Source organism: Phialemonium atrogriseum, assembly GCF_030411735.1.
Source record: "Phialemonium atrogriseum strain 8032-3 unplaced genomic scaffold QBC33scaffold_2, whole genome shotgun sequence".
NCBI lineage: Eukaryota > Fungi > Ascomycota > Sordariomycetes > Cephalothecales > Cephalothecaceae > Phialemonium > Phialemonium atrogriseum.
In genome coordinates, this window is record NW_026848139.1 from 813,088 (window position 1) to 828,829 (window position 15,742).

At 53.0% G+C, this 15,742-nt stretch overlaps 4 protein-coding genes and 1 non-coding gene across 5 annotated transcripts; 3 read left to right on the forward strand and 2 right to left on the reverse strand.

Annotated features, from left to right (window-relative positions):
- Positions 1–1,047: 1,047 nt before the first annotated feature.
- On the forward strand, positions 1,048–1,426 carry QBC33DRAFT_554706 (ribosomal protein S28e; the record flags this gene model as incomplete). The annotated part of the gene is made up of 3 exons (XM_060429544.1): positions 1,048–1,108; positions 1,201–1,284; positions 1,365–1,426. The coding sequence occupies 3 exons, from the start codon at positions 1,048–1,050 to the stop codon at positions 1,424–1,426; spliced, it is 207 nt and encodes a 68-aa protein (XP_060287758.1).
- Positions 1,427–3,329: 1,903 nt separating this feature from the next.
- QBC33DRAFT_156623 (endo-1,4-beta-xylanase A) lies at positions 3,330–4,762 on the reverse strand. The gene is made up of 3 exons (XM_060422206.1): positions 4,289–4,762; positions 3,708–4,209; positions 3,330–3,622 (listed from the first exon to the last, which is right to left on the reverse strand). The coding sequence occupies exons 1-3, from the start codon at positions 4,549–4,551 to the stop codon at positions 3,512–3,514; spliced, it is 876 nt and encodes a 291-aa protein (XP_060287759.1). The 5' UTR covers positions 4,552–4,762; the 3' UTR covers positions 3,330–3,511.
- A 2,165-nt stretch (positions 4,763–6,927) lies between these two features.
- QBC33DRAFT_444176 (stress response protein ish1) lies at positions 6,928–8,808 on the forward strand (the record flags this gene model as incomplete). The annotated part of the gene is made up of 5 exons (XM_060424260.1): positions 6,928–7,006; positions 7,074–7,559; positions 7,618–7,676; positions 7,734–8,516; positions 8,593–8,808. The coding sequence occupies 5 exons, from the start codon at positions 6,928–6,930 to the stop codon at positions 8,806–8,808; spliced, it is 1,623 nt and encodes a 540-aa protein (XP_060287760.1).
- A 470-nt stretch (positions 8,809–9,278) lies between these two features.
- On the forward strand, positions 9,279–9,375 carry QBC33DRAFT_t14. The gene has a single exon. It is a non-coding gene; the product is annotated as a tRNA-Leu (tRNA).
- Positions 9,376–13,197: 3,822 nt separating this feature from the next.
- QBC33DRAFT_156775 (uncharacterized protein) lies at positions 13,198–14,834 on the reverse strand. Its single transcript, XM_060422207.1, has 3 exons — positions 14,659–14,834; positions 14,532–14,594; positions 13,198–14,449 (listed from the first exon to the last, which is right to left on the reverse strand). The coding sequence occupies exon 3, from the start codon at positions 14,447–14,449 to the stop codon at positions 13,604–13,606; it is 846 nt and encodes a 281-aa protein (XP_060287761.1). The 5' UTR covers positions 14,532–14,594; positions 14,659–14,834; the 3' UTR covers positions 13,198–13,603.
- Positions 14,835–15,742: the final 908 nt, after the last annotated feature.

Consider the following 15,742-nt stretch of genomic DNA (forward strand, 5'->3'; position numbering starts at 1 on the left):
GTTCAGTCTCTGCTTCCTGCTTAGACGCCATATCATGATTACCGCATTGCATGTACCATTTGTCTCCCGGTGCTTGGGTCCCGACAGCTGATGCCCGAAACCAGTCGCAGTACCTGTACCGTTGATTGCCAAAAGTCATGGGATACCGGGCTCGTAACTTCCGTCCAGTCTCGGGCCAAGCATGACACCCTCAGGCCGTGCCCGAGCAGCATCAAAACAGATGCACTCATCTTCGCGTGGATGTGCCCGGTCAACAAGCAGCCGGGGTCGCCGCCCTCCCGGACCTCAGCCAGCAGCTCCCGCAGCCCAAGAGGTTCCGAAGCCTGTCAAAGTTCCTTATAAAGTGTATATGTTGTCAGGTAGGTGGCCATAAGTGTCTTTTGGATCTAAAGTCTCATGTTTGAACTCAATCCATAAACCTCTACTATCGCCTGGAAGAGATGCACCTCTCCTCAAGTCGAGTTAGGTAGGTAGGTTTGAACGGTACTCAACTGCCGATTCGGGAAGAATTGAGGCACTCTGTTCTTTGAGCTACTTACCTACCTGCCTGCCTCGCTCTCTCTCCGTCTCTCCGCCATAGGGCCAGGTATGAAATGTAAGGCGCCATTAGTCTTTTCCAGGGGGTGTCTAAGGGAAGCCACCGCCTCTCTAGCGGATCTGAAGTAACGACCTGCGGCAGATCTGGCAACTCGTGGGCATCTCAGTGTCACCTCTCTCAGGCATTCCTGCACCCAAATCCCAAATTTGGCTCCTCGACAGCAACAAAGACGCTCCCCGCAGGGTCCATCCGTTCAAGTGAATGAAAGGGGGGCCTGTCACGTAGGTCCCGTCTAGGGCTGAAAGGGCCGAAGATAATCCGGCTTGCCGAAGTGCCGCGCATTGATTGGCTCTCGATTTTTCGAGTGGATCTGAGGGCTTGCAAAGCCCACCAAAAAAGTTTCACCAAAAGTGCATTTTGACGACTACTTCCCCACGCATCACCTCGCACACCCGCCGTTCTCTACCTCGATCAATCGCAAGCGCAGCAAAGAGAATCATACATCGAAAATGGATTCCTCCAAGGCCCCCGTAAAGCTTGTGAAGGTCACCAGAGTCCTCGGCCGAACCGGTACGTGATGATGCCCCGCCAAATCTGGACCGATCCTTCCAGACATGTGCCCTCTTGCGAGCGACAGCGGGACAGCGACTGACTAGGAGCAGGCTCTCGTGGTGGTGTCACCCAGGTTCGCGTCGAGTTCATGGACGACCAGACCCGGTCAATCATTCGGAACGTCAAGGGCCCAGGTACGGTTTCCAGTTTTGTTTTTGGCCTGTCCGGCGTGATGTGGAAGCTGCCGGTAATGCTGACCCGTTGAAATCTGCAGTCCGTGAGGATGACATCCTCTGCCTACTCGAGTCCGAACGCGAGGCCAGACGTCTGAGATAAGCGATGACGAGGCGAAAGGAGGGAGGAGAGGAAGAAGGGAGGACGGCACGAGGAGAAATGGACGGGCCATGGCATGCGGGTTGTTTCTTTGGGATGGATCACTGGAAGATTGCCTAACGTCGGCGCAATTCGTTTGGGCCTTGCATCTCATTTGTTAGAGGATTCCCGGAATTTGCATTGGGCATTCGCAACAATACCAACCTGCCCCCGCTGAAGACCCCCATTGCCTGGATCGCGCGACCCGAAGAACCATCTGGACGTGTCTGAATATGCCAACAACCGGAAACGTCGTTATCGACATACTATCCATGGACAGTGACGTTTCTTGGGCTGTTGTGCATTGCTCGGCCTTGTCGACTGCGCTGGAGTTTCAGCATGCTTTCTTGAATCACGTGCTGCGATTGTCTTCCGAATGGCCTCCGATCTTAGCCCCTGACCGCCAACATGTTATCTGACCACTACTCCCTCTTTGATACTTGCGCCGCACCATACCGTACCAAGAAAGTTGATAATTACCGTCCGCTCTCAGTTCGCATTCTTGCCTGCTTCCAGTCAACCGTTTTTAGAGGGTGCACCACGCCACTGATGGCTAGGGGATACCTGCCCAGTCCATCCGTTTTCGCTTGTCTCGGAAACAATTTCCATCTCTTGTGTTGAATGCGCCTCTGGGAAGCCAGTGGTGGAGCTGTTGTACCCGTCAATGGCATTAGGCTCTTCCGTGATGCGACTGCTGCACGAGGTGAGATAATATTCTCATCAGAATCTCTTGTGCTAAGTTATGATATTGCGCGGGTTCGTGAGATCTGGTGTCAAGGCTCAACTCCCTTGCTCCTGCTTTTGCACCGCCTGCGATATGTCTACAGGACTGCCCGTTCCGCGGTACGCGCGAAGGGCCAAATATCTTTGACAACAGGATGATTACAGCTCACAAGTCTAACGAACCATTTTCATCCACTGTGCGCTCTTTCCTGTAGGTTTGAATTCCATGAGACACTACCTATTCTGTTGGTGCAAGTATCCTTATCAAGACAGTGACAGCGATCGAGGTGCGTGACGGGCTCGAGTGGCCCTAGCATTACCATTCGTACATTCGGCACATGAACGCGGGAACGGATAGCTGCGATGGTAGTGGTGAGGATAGGACGAGGGGCCGCGTCGTGTGGAATAACTAATTAACTGCGGATTACCCGAATCGCAAGAATTAGGGAGTCTGCCTTTGGGATCGGACTCTCTGCTTCTCTCCTGGTCTTGGGCTGGTCGAGAGACAAGTTCTTTGGCAATTGTAGGATCAGAGCCCCACGAGGAATGCGAACCCCAAATTTGAAACTGGATAAACGGAAGTCTCTTAGACTGAGATTTAGGATGGAATACCGGGGCCGAAACCCAATATCTACGCCACCTGCGTCTGTCCTTGAGTCACCTGCCTCTCTCTGGGCCAGCCCTCCACCTCTGCTTGAGTCCAGACAATGACTAGGATTACTCCTAAGTTATTGGTTATAACAGAAATACACTCTTTACCATTGTCACGAAACCACTTTAGCCAGAATAATCGTTGTAGCACAGCTTTCGTCAGCTTCAGAGTGAAGGTTGGGGGCTATACAGTCTCTAGGTATTGTTCCTATATTGTTAATGCGAGATATAAGCATAGAATAGCGATAGCAACATGGATAATGGCAAAGATAGCCACCTGCACGCGAAGACGTCCTCGTTCCAGAGGTTGAAGATGGAGCAACAGTCACTAGTTTCCAGACCACTAATCATTCACGGATTTCGCTGCTGTCTGAATCCATCCATTTGGTCCACTGATTTTTCAGACTTGTCGTAAATTCCATCAAGTATGTACAGTCTTACACAGTCTTACTGCTGGAGTTAACCCTTACAGTGCCAAGCCGGTAGAAATAGAATTCGACTGTCCCAGCGGCGCCCGAAGTGAACGGCTTTGAAGTTGCCCCCCTCCCCACACCTAGGTTCCACAACCTCCCAAGTTATCCCCTCCTGAGATGGCCCTAGCAATGCCCCCGGTCATGACTCTCCCGTCTGGAAAGAGACATTCCCCGACAGAGCTCACCCGCGGTGGGCAAGAGTTTACAGGCACTGGGAGTACCACTGGTTGGAGAACTTGCAGCTAGACCCGGACTCGCAGCACTTCGGGCCGGTCCAGCCATCACCGGCACACTGGCCCCATTTTGCAGAGCACTGTGATGGATCACTGGTGATTAGCTCACGATTTCTTCCAATACCAAGCCGGTGAACGACTCTTTTTTGTTTTTGAGAAACTTACGCTGCCGCCGTTCCCACCGCCGTTAGTGGGAGGATTGGTGGTGCCGCCCCCGCCGCCGCCGTTGGTGGGAGGATTGGTGGTGCCGCCGCCGCCGCTGGTCGAGCCGCCGACGTTGATGGTGGCGGAGCCGCTGCTGAAGTAGCCCTCAGTGGCGACGATCTGGTAGTTGTGCGTGCCCAGGGTCAGGCCGGACTTGCCCCAGGCGTCGAAGTGGTTGCCGGTGGTGACGGTGCCGCCGACGCGCTTGGTGTCGCGGACGGACCAGTACTGGTAGAAGGTCGCGGTGCCCTGGATGGACGGCTGGTTGACGCGCTGGGTCCGGTAGATCTTGTAGGTGCCGCCGTCGCTGGTGACGGAGCCCAGCAGGGTGGCGCCAGTCGACGGGTTGTAGGTGCCGTACGACTCGACGATGTAGTACTCAATCAGCGGGTTGGTGGTCCACCCGTAGACGGCCAGGTAGCTGTTGCCGTTGGGGTTGTAGGTGCCCGAGTAGGTGATGGTCCTAGAACGAGGCAGAAGGATATTGTTTAGCTATCTCGCAGTGACCCAGGGGCTCGGTAACGTTTGTGGCAGGGCCTTACCTGCGACTACCAGGGTTCCATCCCTTACCACCGACGAAGTTACCGCCGGTGGACCATTTCACACTGTATTGGCCGCCGGCCTCGTTGGTGTAGGTGACGTCCGCGCCGCCGTCGGTCCACCAAGAGTAGTAGTACCCGTTGTTGGTACCAGTGCTGCTGGGGGTTCCGGCACGAGCGAAGAGCTCGCTGGAGATGTTTGCGGGGAAGGCAAGAGCTCCCGCCACGCTGGAGAGCGCGACGACGAGGGAAGAGAAGGTGACCATAGTGACGATGGTGAAGGTGATGACGTCGAGAGCGGTTGGATAGCCATTGTGTTGAAGGGCTCCCCTTTCTGTTTTGTACTTTTTGGGTCACTGTCACCATCCTCTGCCATCCACCGGTCGTCGTGCGGATGGTTACATCGTTCACGGGCGCGGAATGAACAGGGGGTAATTGCCCCCTACTTGATGGCACCACCGCTTGTCTACAAGGAAACATCGTGAACGCGTCCAATCGTCTCGGGAGCTTGTGGCTCAACCCCTTGGCTTTAGTGGTCATTTGGTAGCTTTCGGGTGAGGTGCGGTCTGTCTGGGGGCACCTCCAGCATTCTCCGCCGCCTTTCCCCCCCATGGATGAACAAGGGTGGAGTGCGAAGATGAACATATCGCAGTTATGCCAAGGTTCAGCAATATGTTGCGGTGGCAGTTTACCATTTTCCAGTCGCACCACCTAGTGATGATGCGGCGAAATGCAACCCACAGGGCCAGGTAGGGGACCATTCGAACGAACCCGGTTTTCTGTAAAGATTGTCTCGATCCGCCGTCGCTAAAGATGGGTTGGTGGTGCACCAATAAAGAGGCGCAGGGTCGCCGTAATGGGAAACCAGCCCTGGGGATATGGCGAGGGTAGCTGCCTTTAACCGTACAACCGTGGCGGCTAAATGGGCCTGGATGGCACTCAAGCTACCCCTAACATAGCCCTGGCACCGGTCCCAGGCCTCCGAGTATTCCGAATTCGGTTTCATGCGAATGCGGAAATTCGCGGGCCTCTGGAAAAGGAAACCCCGGCTCATGATGCCCGGACTGACTAAGAGTCCAGGCTTTCGAGATGGGCGACAAGGCGCAAAAAGCGGGGGAGGGAAGGTTCATGGGAGGTTGCGAAGAGCCAGCCTACTCCTGCAAAAGAAACCAACGGCCCAGCGGCAACTGATAATAGAGCTAAGGTGGAACAAAGTACACACTAATCCAAGCAAGCATGCCACGACTGTCGGGCGCGGGCCCGTTAGTCTTTAGGTGGTAGCGGCCGGGCGTTCGGGCTCCAACACCGCGGGATGATATCGAATGTTACCGTGGGCAGCCGTTGCATTGACAGGGAAGTAGAGAAGTCTCCAAGAATGTTCGACCCCAGGCCCTCGAGACTATCATGTCCTCGAAGGGTCTCGCGGGAGCCTCCCTGAGCAAGACACATACGTCTGGGGAGAGTAAACCGAGCCGAGGCAATCATGTGCATCCCCGACCTTATTTGTGTTAACCGGGCCGCTACAAGTTAATTAACCTTAAACCAAAATTAGAAGCTGATATGCAGTTCCTGGGTACGCGAGAGACCGAGAATCTCTTGACCGGGAAATCATTCCTGGTGTCTTTCTGGATACACACTCGTTTTATCCCTTCCGATCGACGACAAGCAGTGCACATAACTCTGGTCGAGATTCCGTCCTGGGACGTGACATTTGGAGATGTGGGACAACTTCAATCCAACAATGCATCCATGTCGGCGAATATAAAAAGATGACCAATTCGCTGCCGTCACTGGTGTTTGTTAAACCAACGTTATAATCGCATGGTGCCAGAGCCAGAAATTCACAGGCAATGAATGTTGATGAGTAGCACAAAACTGGGGCGAAAATATGCCCTGCAATGCCCTGAAACTTGTAGCTACAATACAATTGTGGCTCGCAAATATCGAATCATCGTGAGCACTGGATGTTGAGTTTGCAAGAAGCACTCATGAGAGCATGACAGAACCATAGGTTCTTGTGAAGGTAGAATTAGGTACCTAGGTATCTTTAGCTCCACCATTTACAGATACCTGCGTATGCGTAGCGTAGCCGTCCGCCCATGACGTCACCAGATCTTCTTCATGCCATACGTTCTGTGAATAATGATGACAAGTGCAAGGCCTGGCCAAAAGCCCGGCTACCTACCCAGCAAATACATAGGTACATAAGAATTCAAGATCACCGTTAGAAGATGCAATCTCCCGCCACCGGATCCTCCAAAGAGCCAATCCCCAGCCCAAGCTACGAGCCTTTGTCTCAGCAACCAGCTTCTCCAGCTCTGAGTGACAAACTCATTACGTCATGATAGACAGGCAGACAGACAGCGAAGGCTCGATGTTCCCGAATCGCAGTCGTAATAAGCACGTGCAAGCGGGACGTGATTGAGACAATGTCCTCAGCTCAAAAGAAAGTGACGTGATGGATTCTCCCAGCCTTTTGCCTATGCCTCCAAACCTGCCTTCGCCCTCACTACCGGGCACGTCATTTTGTTCCATAACCTCCTCCTTCCCAACGTCGATTATTCCAGCAGACCCATCCGCAAACCTCTTGTGAATTAGATTGAGCTCCGTTACTGGTTATTGGACTCGAGAACTTCCACGCAATGAGGATCGTAAAGACCCTCATCTCGTTGGCCTTTGTGGCCGACATCACCCTAGGAAGTATTTACGCTTCCAAAGCTGGTACGTGATACCTGGTGACACGGATCCCCTAAGCGATGAGCATCTGCTAACGTCTTGTCCTTGTCAGCATACAATAAGTGGCATGAGACTGAGCTAGAGCGCTGGCTCTCCGACCATGATATCCCATACCCGACTAGCAGTGACCGAAAGGAGCTGGAAAAGCTGGTTCAGAATAACTGGGACACCAACGTGGTAACCCCTTACCAGCACTGGGATACTGCTGAGTTGAACCGGCACCTCAAACAAAAGGGCATCGAGACCAAGGAAGCCGCCGCCGCCAACAAGGAGTCGCTGGTGTCTCAGGTACAGGATCTCTGGTACGAATCCGGGGACAAGGCTCAGCAAGCCTGGTTCAGCGTCAAGGACTGGATATTGGATTCCTGGACCGAAAGCCAACTCAAGGCTTTCTGCGACCATCATGCCATCCCTGTCCCTCAACCACGCAAGCGCGACACCATTCTCGAGAAGGTCAGGTCCAACTATGACGCTATCGCCAAGAAGGCCGGCGACACCGCTGCGTACCCTGGCAACTGGCTCTACGACACCTGGACTGGTTAGTTATCCCCGATCTAGCCTGTTGGTTTTTGCAGAGCGAAGACTGACCTAAACAGAGTCGGATCTCAAGGAGTGGCTTGACACTTATGGTTTCCCCGTGCCCCAGCCCACGACAGTAAGATAATTCGCATCCATAGCCCTGATTTGTTCAATGCTGACAATCCACACCCAGCGAGACAAGCTCATTGCTTCCGTTCGCCGGAACTCGCGCATCGCCTCCCTAAAGGCTCAAGAACGCGCTTCTAGTGCCTCGGCCAGCGCTCAAGCCGCGTACGCCACTCTGACCGATAAACTCATTGATGCCTGGGACGAGTCCCAGCTGAAGGAGTTTGCCGATAAGAACGGCATCAATGTTCCCCAGGGCACCAAGGCCAGTCAGCTCCGTGCATTGGTGCGAAAGCACCGTGCTGCGCTCCTAGGCGACACCGTCTCAGCCTCTGCCGCCTCGGCTTACGGGGCTGCCACTTCGAACGCAGGCAATGCCTACGCCCAGGCTACCGACAAGGCTTCTCAGGCTGCCCAGGATGCTTTCAATGAGGCTGTTGGCACGTGGTCCGAGAGCCGGTTGAAGGGCTACCTGGATGCTCGCGGGATTCCCGTGCCTCATGCCTCCAAGAAGGACGAACTGCGCGCCCTTGTTCGCAAGAACTCGCACAAGGCGGCGAGCGGCTGGACCGCGTGGACGTTCGACGACTTCTCCCTCGAAAACCTGAGAAACTACCTGGCCTCGTCCGGCGACGCCACCGCGAAGAAGGTCAGCCAGAAGAGCGGAGCCACCCGCGACGAGCTCCTAGCGGCCGCGCAGTCGGCGTACGCCTCGGCCTCGTCGGCCGGCGGCTCGTCCTACGCATCTGTGACCAGCTACCTGGCTCAGACTACCGACTCGGTCAAGCAGACGGCCTTTGATAACTGGAGCGAGAGCGAACTCAAATCGTACCTGGACAGTTACGGCATCGTAAGTCGCCTAAACATGTCAATCCTTTTAACTCTCAGTCTCCCGAAGTCGCTCAAGCTGACATGATGCATTTTAGCCCGCACCTCAAGGTTCTAAGATCAACGAGCTGAGGTCCCGCGCCCGCAAGCAGTACACCTACTTCAAGTACGGCACCACAACGCCCGCCGGGACCATCTTCGCCCAGATCCAGGACACCGTCAAGCAGACCTGGGACTGGGTCGTGGACCAGATCAGCATCGGCTCCAACGCGGCCAAGAAGAAGGCCGACGAGGAGATTCGGCAGGAGCTATGAGCCCTGTCGTTTAATCAACCCAACTCCCGACAGATTCAGGGGGTAGATCAGGCGATGGTCGGAACTAACCGTATTTTGACTGCTTTTCAGATTGCTGCAGTAGTGTATGATTACAAGGGGCTATGAGGGGGCGGTCTTTTTCTGCTTCAATCCTGGTACGAAAGGGCGGCTGTAAAGGTTGGCGGGCGACATTCGGGGGACATATTCCACGAGTTTCCAGTCTCGTCTTCTAGCCAAAAACCAACAAATTTCAAAAATCTCATTAGGAGTTCTGTTTGCGCATCATTCTTCCCAACTGCTGGTTAGTTGTGTTAAGGAGAGCTACCACTATGCTGTGACTTTTGAGCTGATTTGCACATGCATATTTGTTTTCTATTGATAGGCTGCAGCTGGACCACCACCCCTATTGTACCCATCTGCCAAGTCTCGATGCTTCAAGGATAGACTTAGCGGGCCGAATAGCACTACCAGGCTAGATGGCCGAGCGGTCTAAGGCGCCACGTTTAGGTAATCACACCTGGATCCGTGGTCTCGTAAGGGGCGTGAGTTCGAATCTCACTCTAGTCACTATTATTTTTTTCGCAATTTTTTGCAGAAAAAACCCCCCCCCCCCAAAAAAAAAAAAAGAAAACCCATTTGACAGTTTTTGTTAACACGCAATTAGCATTGTTTTTTAATGCGATCGTGCTTTTGTGCAAGGATTGTTATCTTAGCACAGCGCTTAAACGATAACCAAGATTTATTTGGTTTTTGGACGGGGAAGCATTAGTTAGTAAAAATGCACAATCTGGCGATACCCGCTGTCTTGCTTAGCAGTCAGCAGGCGTCAAGTGAGAAGCGCTGTTGGTTTTGCATACCATTGTCAACCATCTCTCGGATTCGATGTAATTAATGGGAGACCGTGGACTCAGATAGGGCGCATGGCCCAAACCATTATGGGCTGCATTATGTGTCAATCTCGAGCTGGAACGTTGTAGAGCGTAGCTAGCTGGTCATGGTGTTCCCAGGCTTCGTCTTAGAAGCGTAACTCCCAGTCATTCATCGGCATGGCGGTCGAAACCTTCGTTCACAACATGGACGAGGGCCAGTACGTATGGTAGTAGCGGCTGTCGTCCTAGTCAAGGTCTCTGCCATCCACTTTGAACTGCTTTGAGTGCCTCGTCTGGGTGCGTTGGAAATGCGAGTTTGTTCTGCAGTTCGCTCTGGAGCACTGTAAACTCTTCCACCATTGGCATGGCGGTAATTAGAATAGTAACTGCATTATCGCCCGCAGTAACTATCGAAGTGACAGCCAGAGAGCTATTGACGTCCGCAGATGAGTTTGCGTTCTGTAGTGCAGGTGTTGATGTTAGCCACGCTTGCGACAAGGGGAACAGGCTGGACTTCGCACCTGTATCCATGGCGTCCTGATTTAGGCAGTACTGGCAAGCATTGGCGGTTGGTGTAGTGATTGACACTGTGACTGGTGATGGCAACATGAACCTTGCCTAGGATTTCAAGTGCCTCCCTTAGCCTTTCTTCCGTTTGTGTTTGGCTGTGTTTCAGGGTTTAGGATTTTACCATACCTCAGCAGCTGTCAGGAATACAAATCAAGTGAGACAGAGTGAGGAAGAGAGTAATCAGTATGAGATACTCAAAGTCTTTAGAGAGAAGAATCATGTCTTAAGTTAATTCCGTAGAGAATGCAGGGTATGTTTAAACTTGTGTAGCTCTAATAAACTACTTTGAATGTAACGTTATTCCACTTCCGATTTTGTCATTAAGTCTTTGCCAACAGCTGTGCACAACAAATTCGAGTGTTCTGGTCACCTTTTCCAAAGCTTGGTGCACCGGCAAGTTCAAAACGTTCTCCTAAATATCTCCCATCTCAGTCTCATTCCCCTCCTCCTCCAACTCGCCTCTTACTTCCACTCTCCTTATTCTCACCTTTTTCTCACTCATACCATTCTCCTATAGGAATTGTTCTGCAGGCAGGTGGTCTATGCATTCTAGGTGTCGGAGCTTTGTTGTAGATGGTAAAAATTGGCAGCAGCTGCCATCGGTATTGCTATTGCTAGAAATAGCAAGTGCGATAGATAGCAACGGCAAGTTCGATAGACAGCGATGGCAAGTGCGATTGATAGCAACGGCAAGTTCGATAGACAGCGATGGCAAGTGCGATTGATAGCAACGGCAAGTTCGATAGACAGCGATGGCAAGTGCGATAGACAGCGACGGAAAGAGCAGTAGACAGCGACGGAAAGAGCGATAGACAGTGATGGCAAGAGCGATAAACGGCGACGGAAAGAGCAATAAACAGCGATGGAAAGAGCAATAGATATCAACAGCAGCCGCAGGTTTTGCCGATTTTCCACCAATTGGTCAAACTTTTGCTGCCCATGGAGCAAATGGCGCATGCACTTTTCGCTGGGTCGCGTACACCTCCCCGTCGAGCTCTGTCGAGAAATGGCAAGTCTCCTAAACCAGAGAGACGTTCACATTTTCGGAAATACGTGCAAGAAATTCCGGGAGTATTTCATCGGCTCCCAGTGGGAGGAGGTCAAGTTCATCTCCCTACCGCAACGGCTGTCGGCTGTCCTCCACACATTTTGCGAGGACCAACAGCCTACCGGATTCCGACACGGATGGGCGGAAATCGTCCTGGTACGACGCCTATGAGGTGGAGCCGTTTGAGGACGAACTGGGGTAGGTACATAATCCAGAAGGCAATCTCGCAGATGCCTAATCTGAAATCCCTCCACCTGGGTGGATTAAGCGACGAAGGTCGGAAGGAATTTTTCAAAGTGGTGTACCACACTAAAGCGCTTTCCCTCAGGGAACTCTTCATCGACGGCTGTAGCAACAGCAGCGCGTTGATACTCAAAGGTGGGCCGCTCGTGGCTTCCAGGGGAGCGTAGGGTCTCGATCAGGGTGCTTGCAAAGACAGAACCACAAGCGCGGTAGATGCTTGGTGAAGAGCACCAAGCGTTTGACCACCTGCCCGCTGCGTATGGGAAGGCTTTCGACATGGCTACCATGAAGCAGCAGGGTTTTAAGAGGCTGAAGCTCGTCGTCTAGCGCTCGTACAGTTCCTACGTTTCCTATCTGGCACCCTTAGACCTAGGACTGCCAGAAAGATTGCGGCAAGCTTTGGAGACCTCCAGTCCCTTTCACTCATGGATTGTGCTTCGGACACGTGGGAAGCCCGGAGAGCAGGTCCTCTCCAGCCGAACGACTTAGTAACCTAGTTATCCACACTCCTAATATGGAAAGGGCGGTACAGTAAGTAGAAGTAGCCTACTAATCTCCTTAGCAAGAGAAGTACCATATCATCTGTACTGGATTTTTCGACCTCTTTGAGCTTTGGTTTCTGTACAAGCTTTTCGAGAAATTCTTTTGCATGGGCATTCAGCTATTCGGGCAGGGGCATTCAGCTTTCTGGGCAGGAGCATTCAGCTTTCTAGGCAGGGGCATTCAGCTATCCAGGAAGGAACATTTAGCTATCTAGGCAGGAGCATTCAGCTATCTAGGCAGGAACATTTAGCTATCCAGGGCAAGAGCATTCAGCTATTGAGGCAGGGGCATTCAAATTTCCAGGCAGGAGCATTCAGCTATCCAGGGCAGGAGCATTCAGCTATCCAGGCAGGAGGAGCATTCAGGATGACGTTTGGTTCTTGCTAGACGACGAAATCCTTCCACACAAGCGACTTTACCAATTGTCTCTTCGGTTGATGAAGTCGCATATACAACAGGTTGCAGCTAAGGTCCTGGTCGACGAGCAGCTTAGCTGCCTGCCCAAGGCATCCGTCCCAGTGGCGTCCCTCGACGAGATCATGCGGAATATTGCGGAGGCCACCACCGCAGCAGATGCAACGACTTGGACTTCCGAACTGGCCAGGTACTTGACGTTGCAAGCGACCGGTGGATGCGCAAAGGTAGAAAGTATTCTCGAGGGTCGTCCACCAGATCGAAAGAGCTGTCCTGCCGTTGATTAAGGATGGCATGGAGAGCGAAGAAGAAGACGATACAATGGCTAGCCAAATGCTCCTACCCTAGCAGTTAAATACTCCTGCCTAGATAGTTAAATGCTCCTGCCTGGATAGCTGAATGCTCCTGCCTGAATACTGAATGCTCCTGCCTGAATACCTAACTGTAGGAACCGTACAAGCGCTAGACGACAAGCTTCAGCCTCTTAAGACCCTGCTGCTTCATGGTAGCCATGTCGAAGGCTGGAAGAGGGAGAAGACGACATGGAGGAGGGAGAAGAAGATGGCATGGAGGCAGAGGAAGAAGACAACGACGAGAAGGAAAGTGATGTCGGCCCGGAGAAGGACCTGCCGCCCGTCGAATTGGGCCAGTAACGCTCCAAGGATGGACCAACGGCTGAGGAGTGGGAGTAAGTAGTGACTTGTTCGAGGAGGATGATTAGGTGGCCGCGTATTCGGGGCGCTGATCAGTTATTTTACCGTCCCAGTCCGCGCCCCGAGCGGCGATACCAATAATATTCTTCCAAGAGCACATACCACGGCAGAGCCCCCTCGTCGCCGAGGGTCGGGTCCCGGACGAGCCACCGCTCCCAGGCGCGGGTCTCCTTGTTGATATCCGAGTTGATATCGGTCCAAAATCGGTTCCAGCCTTGGAGCTGCTCAAAATATTGGGTCCTCTCGACCCTCACCTTGGTCTTCAGCCGGTCACACACAGCGCTCATGTAGTCGCCGCATCTGGCGGCAAATTCGTAGCGTCGGAGCTGGGACAACCGATCCACCAGCCCGGCCTCGGCCTCGTCGCTCCACAACCGCCTCCTCGCACTCATTAGTTAAATGCTCCTGCCTGGATAGTAAATGCTCCTGCCGGGATAGCTGATCGAGATTGGCCGTCGGTGCTGGACTGCTAGCGTCTGCCGTAGCTTGCGTAATGTCTTTAACCGCGCGTTTGGCGTATTGATTCGCCATCTTGAGGTAACTTCGTTCTCGGTTTTCTCGTAGATCACTAAGGACCTAAGTAGCAGGGCCTCGGAATCACCCTGATGCGCAGGTGGTGCAGGGGCCGTGCCTTGAGATGTGCCCTCCCCGCTGTCCCCCGGTACCGCCTTCACAAGAAGTCCGTCACAAAAGGCCTGGATGTTGGTCTCCCATGCCGCAAGGCGCTCAGGCAGGTGCTTTTTGGGTTGGCTCTCCGTCCACTCGTCGTAGTAGACCGGACAGACACTGTCCAGCATGCTCGAGAGGGCGTATGCCTCACAAAGACCTGTTTCTTCCCTGCCCAGCAGGACGTAGAGAGTATCGACCTGGGATTTAACAGCCCGTACTACCAGCCGAGTATCTGGGCGGTTGGGGATCAGGGTGTGCTTTGTGGGGTCGAACCCGGACACCGCGGTCGGCGTAGAGAAGGACTTATGACCTTGGACTGCGTCCCTGGGCAAGAGTTCTCCAACGACGACTACCAGCTCGTGGTCCGCAATCCCGGCGGTCTCTGTCTCGGCCTGAGTGAAGATCTTGCCAGCGTCCGTCTTGTCGGCCTTTACAAGACCAAAAGTCTGCTTCGGCACAGCGACACCCTTGCGGGGGTACTTGGCACGTAATACCAGCTTTTTCGGCTGGTTCAGCGGCCGGCGGCACTCGTACGCAAAGAAGCGCGAGTTGAAGGCATAATCGGTCGCCATCTAAAATAAGTCAGAACGACCGGACGCAAAGGGCTAGGGCGACTTAAAAGGCAGATTGGTAAAGAGAAAGTGATGTACGAACCGTTTGTTTCGAAATGGTGATCTAGACGGCGTAAACGTAGCTGTAGCAGAGGTTGCAGGACGACTGTTTTATCGTCAGCGACCGGGGAAAAGAGAAGGGGAACCAAAAGCTTCAGATTTCCACCTACGCGGGGTACCAGGCTTTGGTAAGCGTGACCAAAACACTCAAACTTGTCGTTCACAAGTGTCTGGCGGAAGGCGAACTCTCGAAAGTCCCAGGGAGAGGTGAGAGGGATTAGTGCGTCATCTAGAATTTTGTCCCAAGGATAGGCTGAGGGAGATAACTTGGCTGCAAACAAAAAAGAAATACCCCAGACCTGCTGTTGCATGGTGGGACGAGTTTGCGAATAAAATTCTAGGGTGGTTACAAACCTCCGTATTCTCACTTCTGCCTCGGTTCCTCACCCCGCCACGAGTCTAGTTTTTCTCACAAAACAGCTCGTCTCTCCCAGCCCTGCAAGTCTGGGATATTTGTTCGCCAAAAAAAAAAGAGGGGAAAAAAAGGGGTGGGTGACAAGTTCGAGTGTTCTAACCACGCTTGCCAAAGCCTGGCCCAACCACAACACCTTCCAGTCATCCATTTACGATTACCTTTCTCATCGTCTTCCGCCGTCCACACCAAACCTCTCTCTGCCTGAAGTCACTGACAACGAAGCTTTCACTACATCCTCAGCTTTTGTCGCTCGAACCCCCCGGTTTTCCCTCATCACGCAGTTTCCCAGATTTCGCGTCGATTCAGCCATTTCCTCTTACCTTCTCGCCAGCATCGCAGCCGAATACACCTCGCCTTCTTCAAACTTCACGCCATCGTCGCCGGCAAAAGGGCCTGCTGGAAGAATCTGGCATGCACTTCCTTCTGGTCGCCGACTGGAACTCGTCAGCTTGAACAATGAAGTTCCACTTATCTACATCCGCCCATGTCAAGGCGTGGATTTCGGTTCCATCTCCCGCCGTCCAGCGTGTCTTGCTACACTGTTTATGGAAGTAGCCACTTTCATTAAGCCCTTGCGCAACGCCCTTTCACAACTCTCGCTGCAGTCTCGTGCTCGTGACGCATGTCAGACCTCTCGGCCACCTTCGGATCACTTCCTGGTATGGTTCCTTCGCCAAAAATCTCCTCGGGCTCTCCAGAACAACATCAGCAGACTACCAGCCCATCAGCAGCTGTTCAGGAATGATGATGGGGTTAATATCTTACTTTTCGATGTTATT

What these genes read in the sequence shown, in the direction of transcription:
- QBC33DRAFT_156623 (XM_060422206.1), bottom strand. Translation starts at nt 4,551, where the DNA reads ATGGTCACCTTCTCTTCCCTCGTCGTCGCGCTCTCCAGCGTGGCGGGA. An exon ending in TGGAACCCTGGTAGTCGCAG is followed by an intron (nt 4,210 to 4,288) that starts GTAAGGCCCTGC and finishes GCCTCGTTCTAG; the next exon opens with GACCATCACCTACTCGGGCA. An exon ending in GCGGTGGGAACGGCGGCAGC is followed by an intron (nt 3,623 to 3,707) that starts GTAAGTTTCTCA and finishes GATCCATCACAG; the next exon opens with TGCTCTGCAAAATGGGGCCA.
- QBC33DRAFT_156775 (XM_060422207.1), bottom strand. Translation starts at nt 14,449, where the DNA reads ATGGCGACCGATTATGCCTTCAACTCGCGCTTCTTTGCGTACGAGTGC.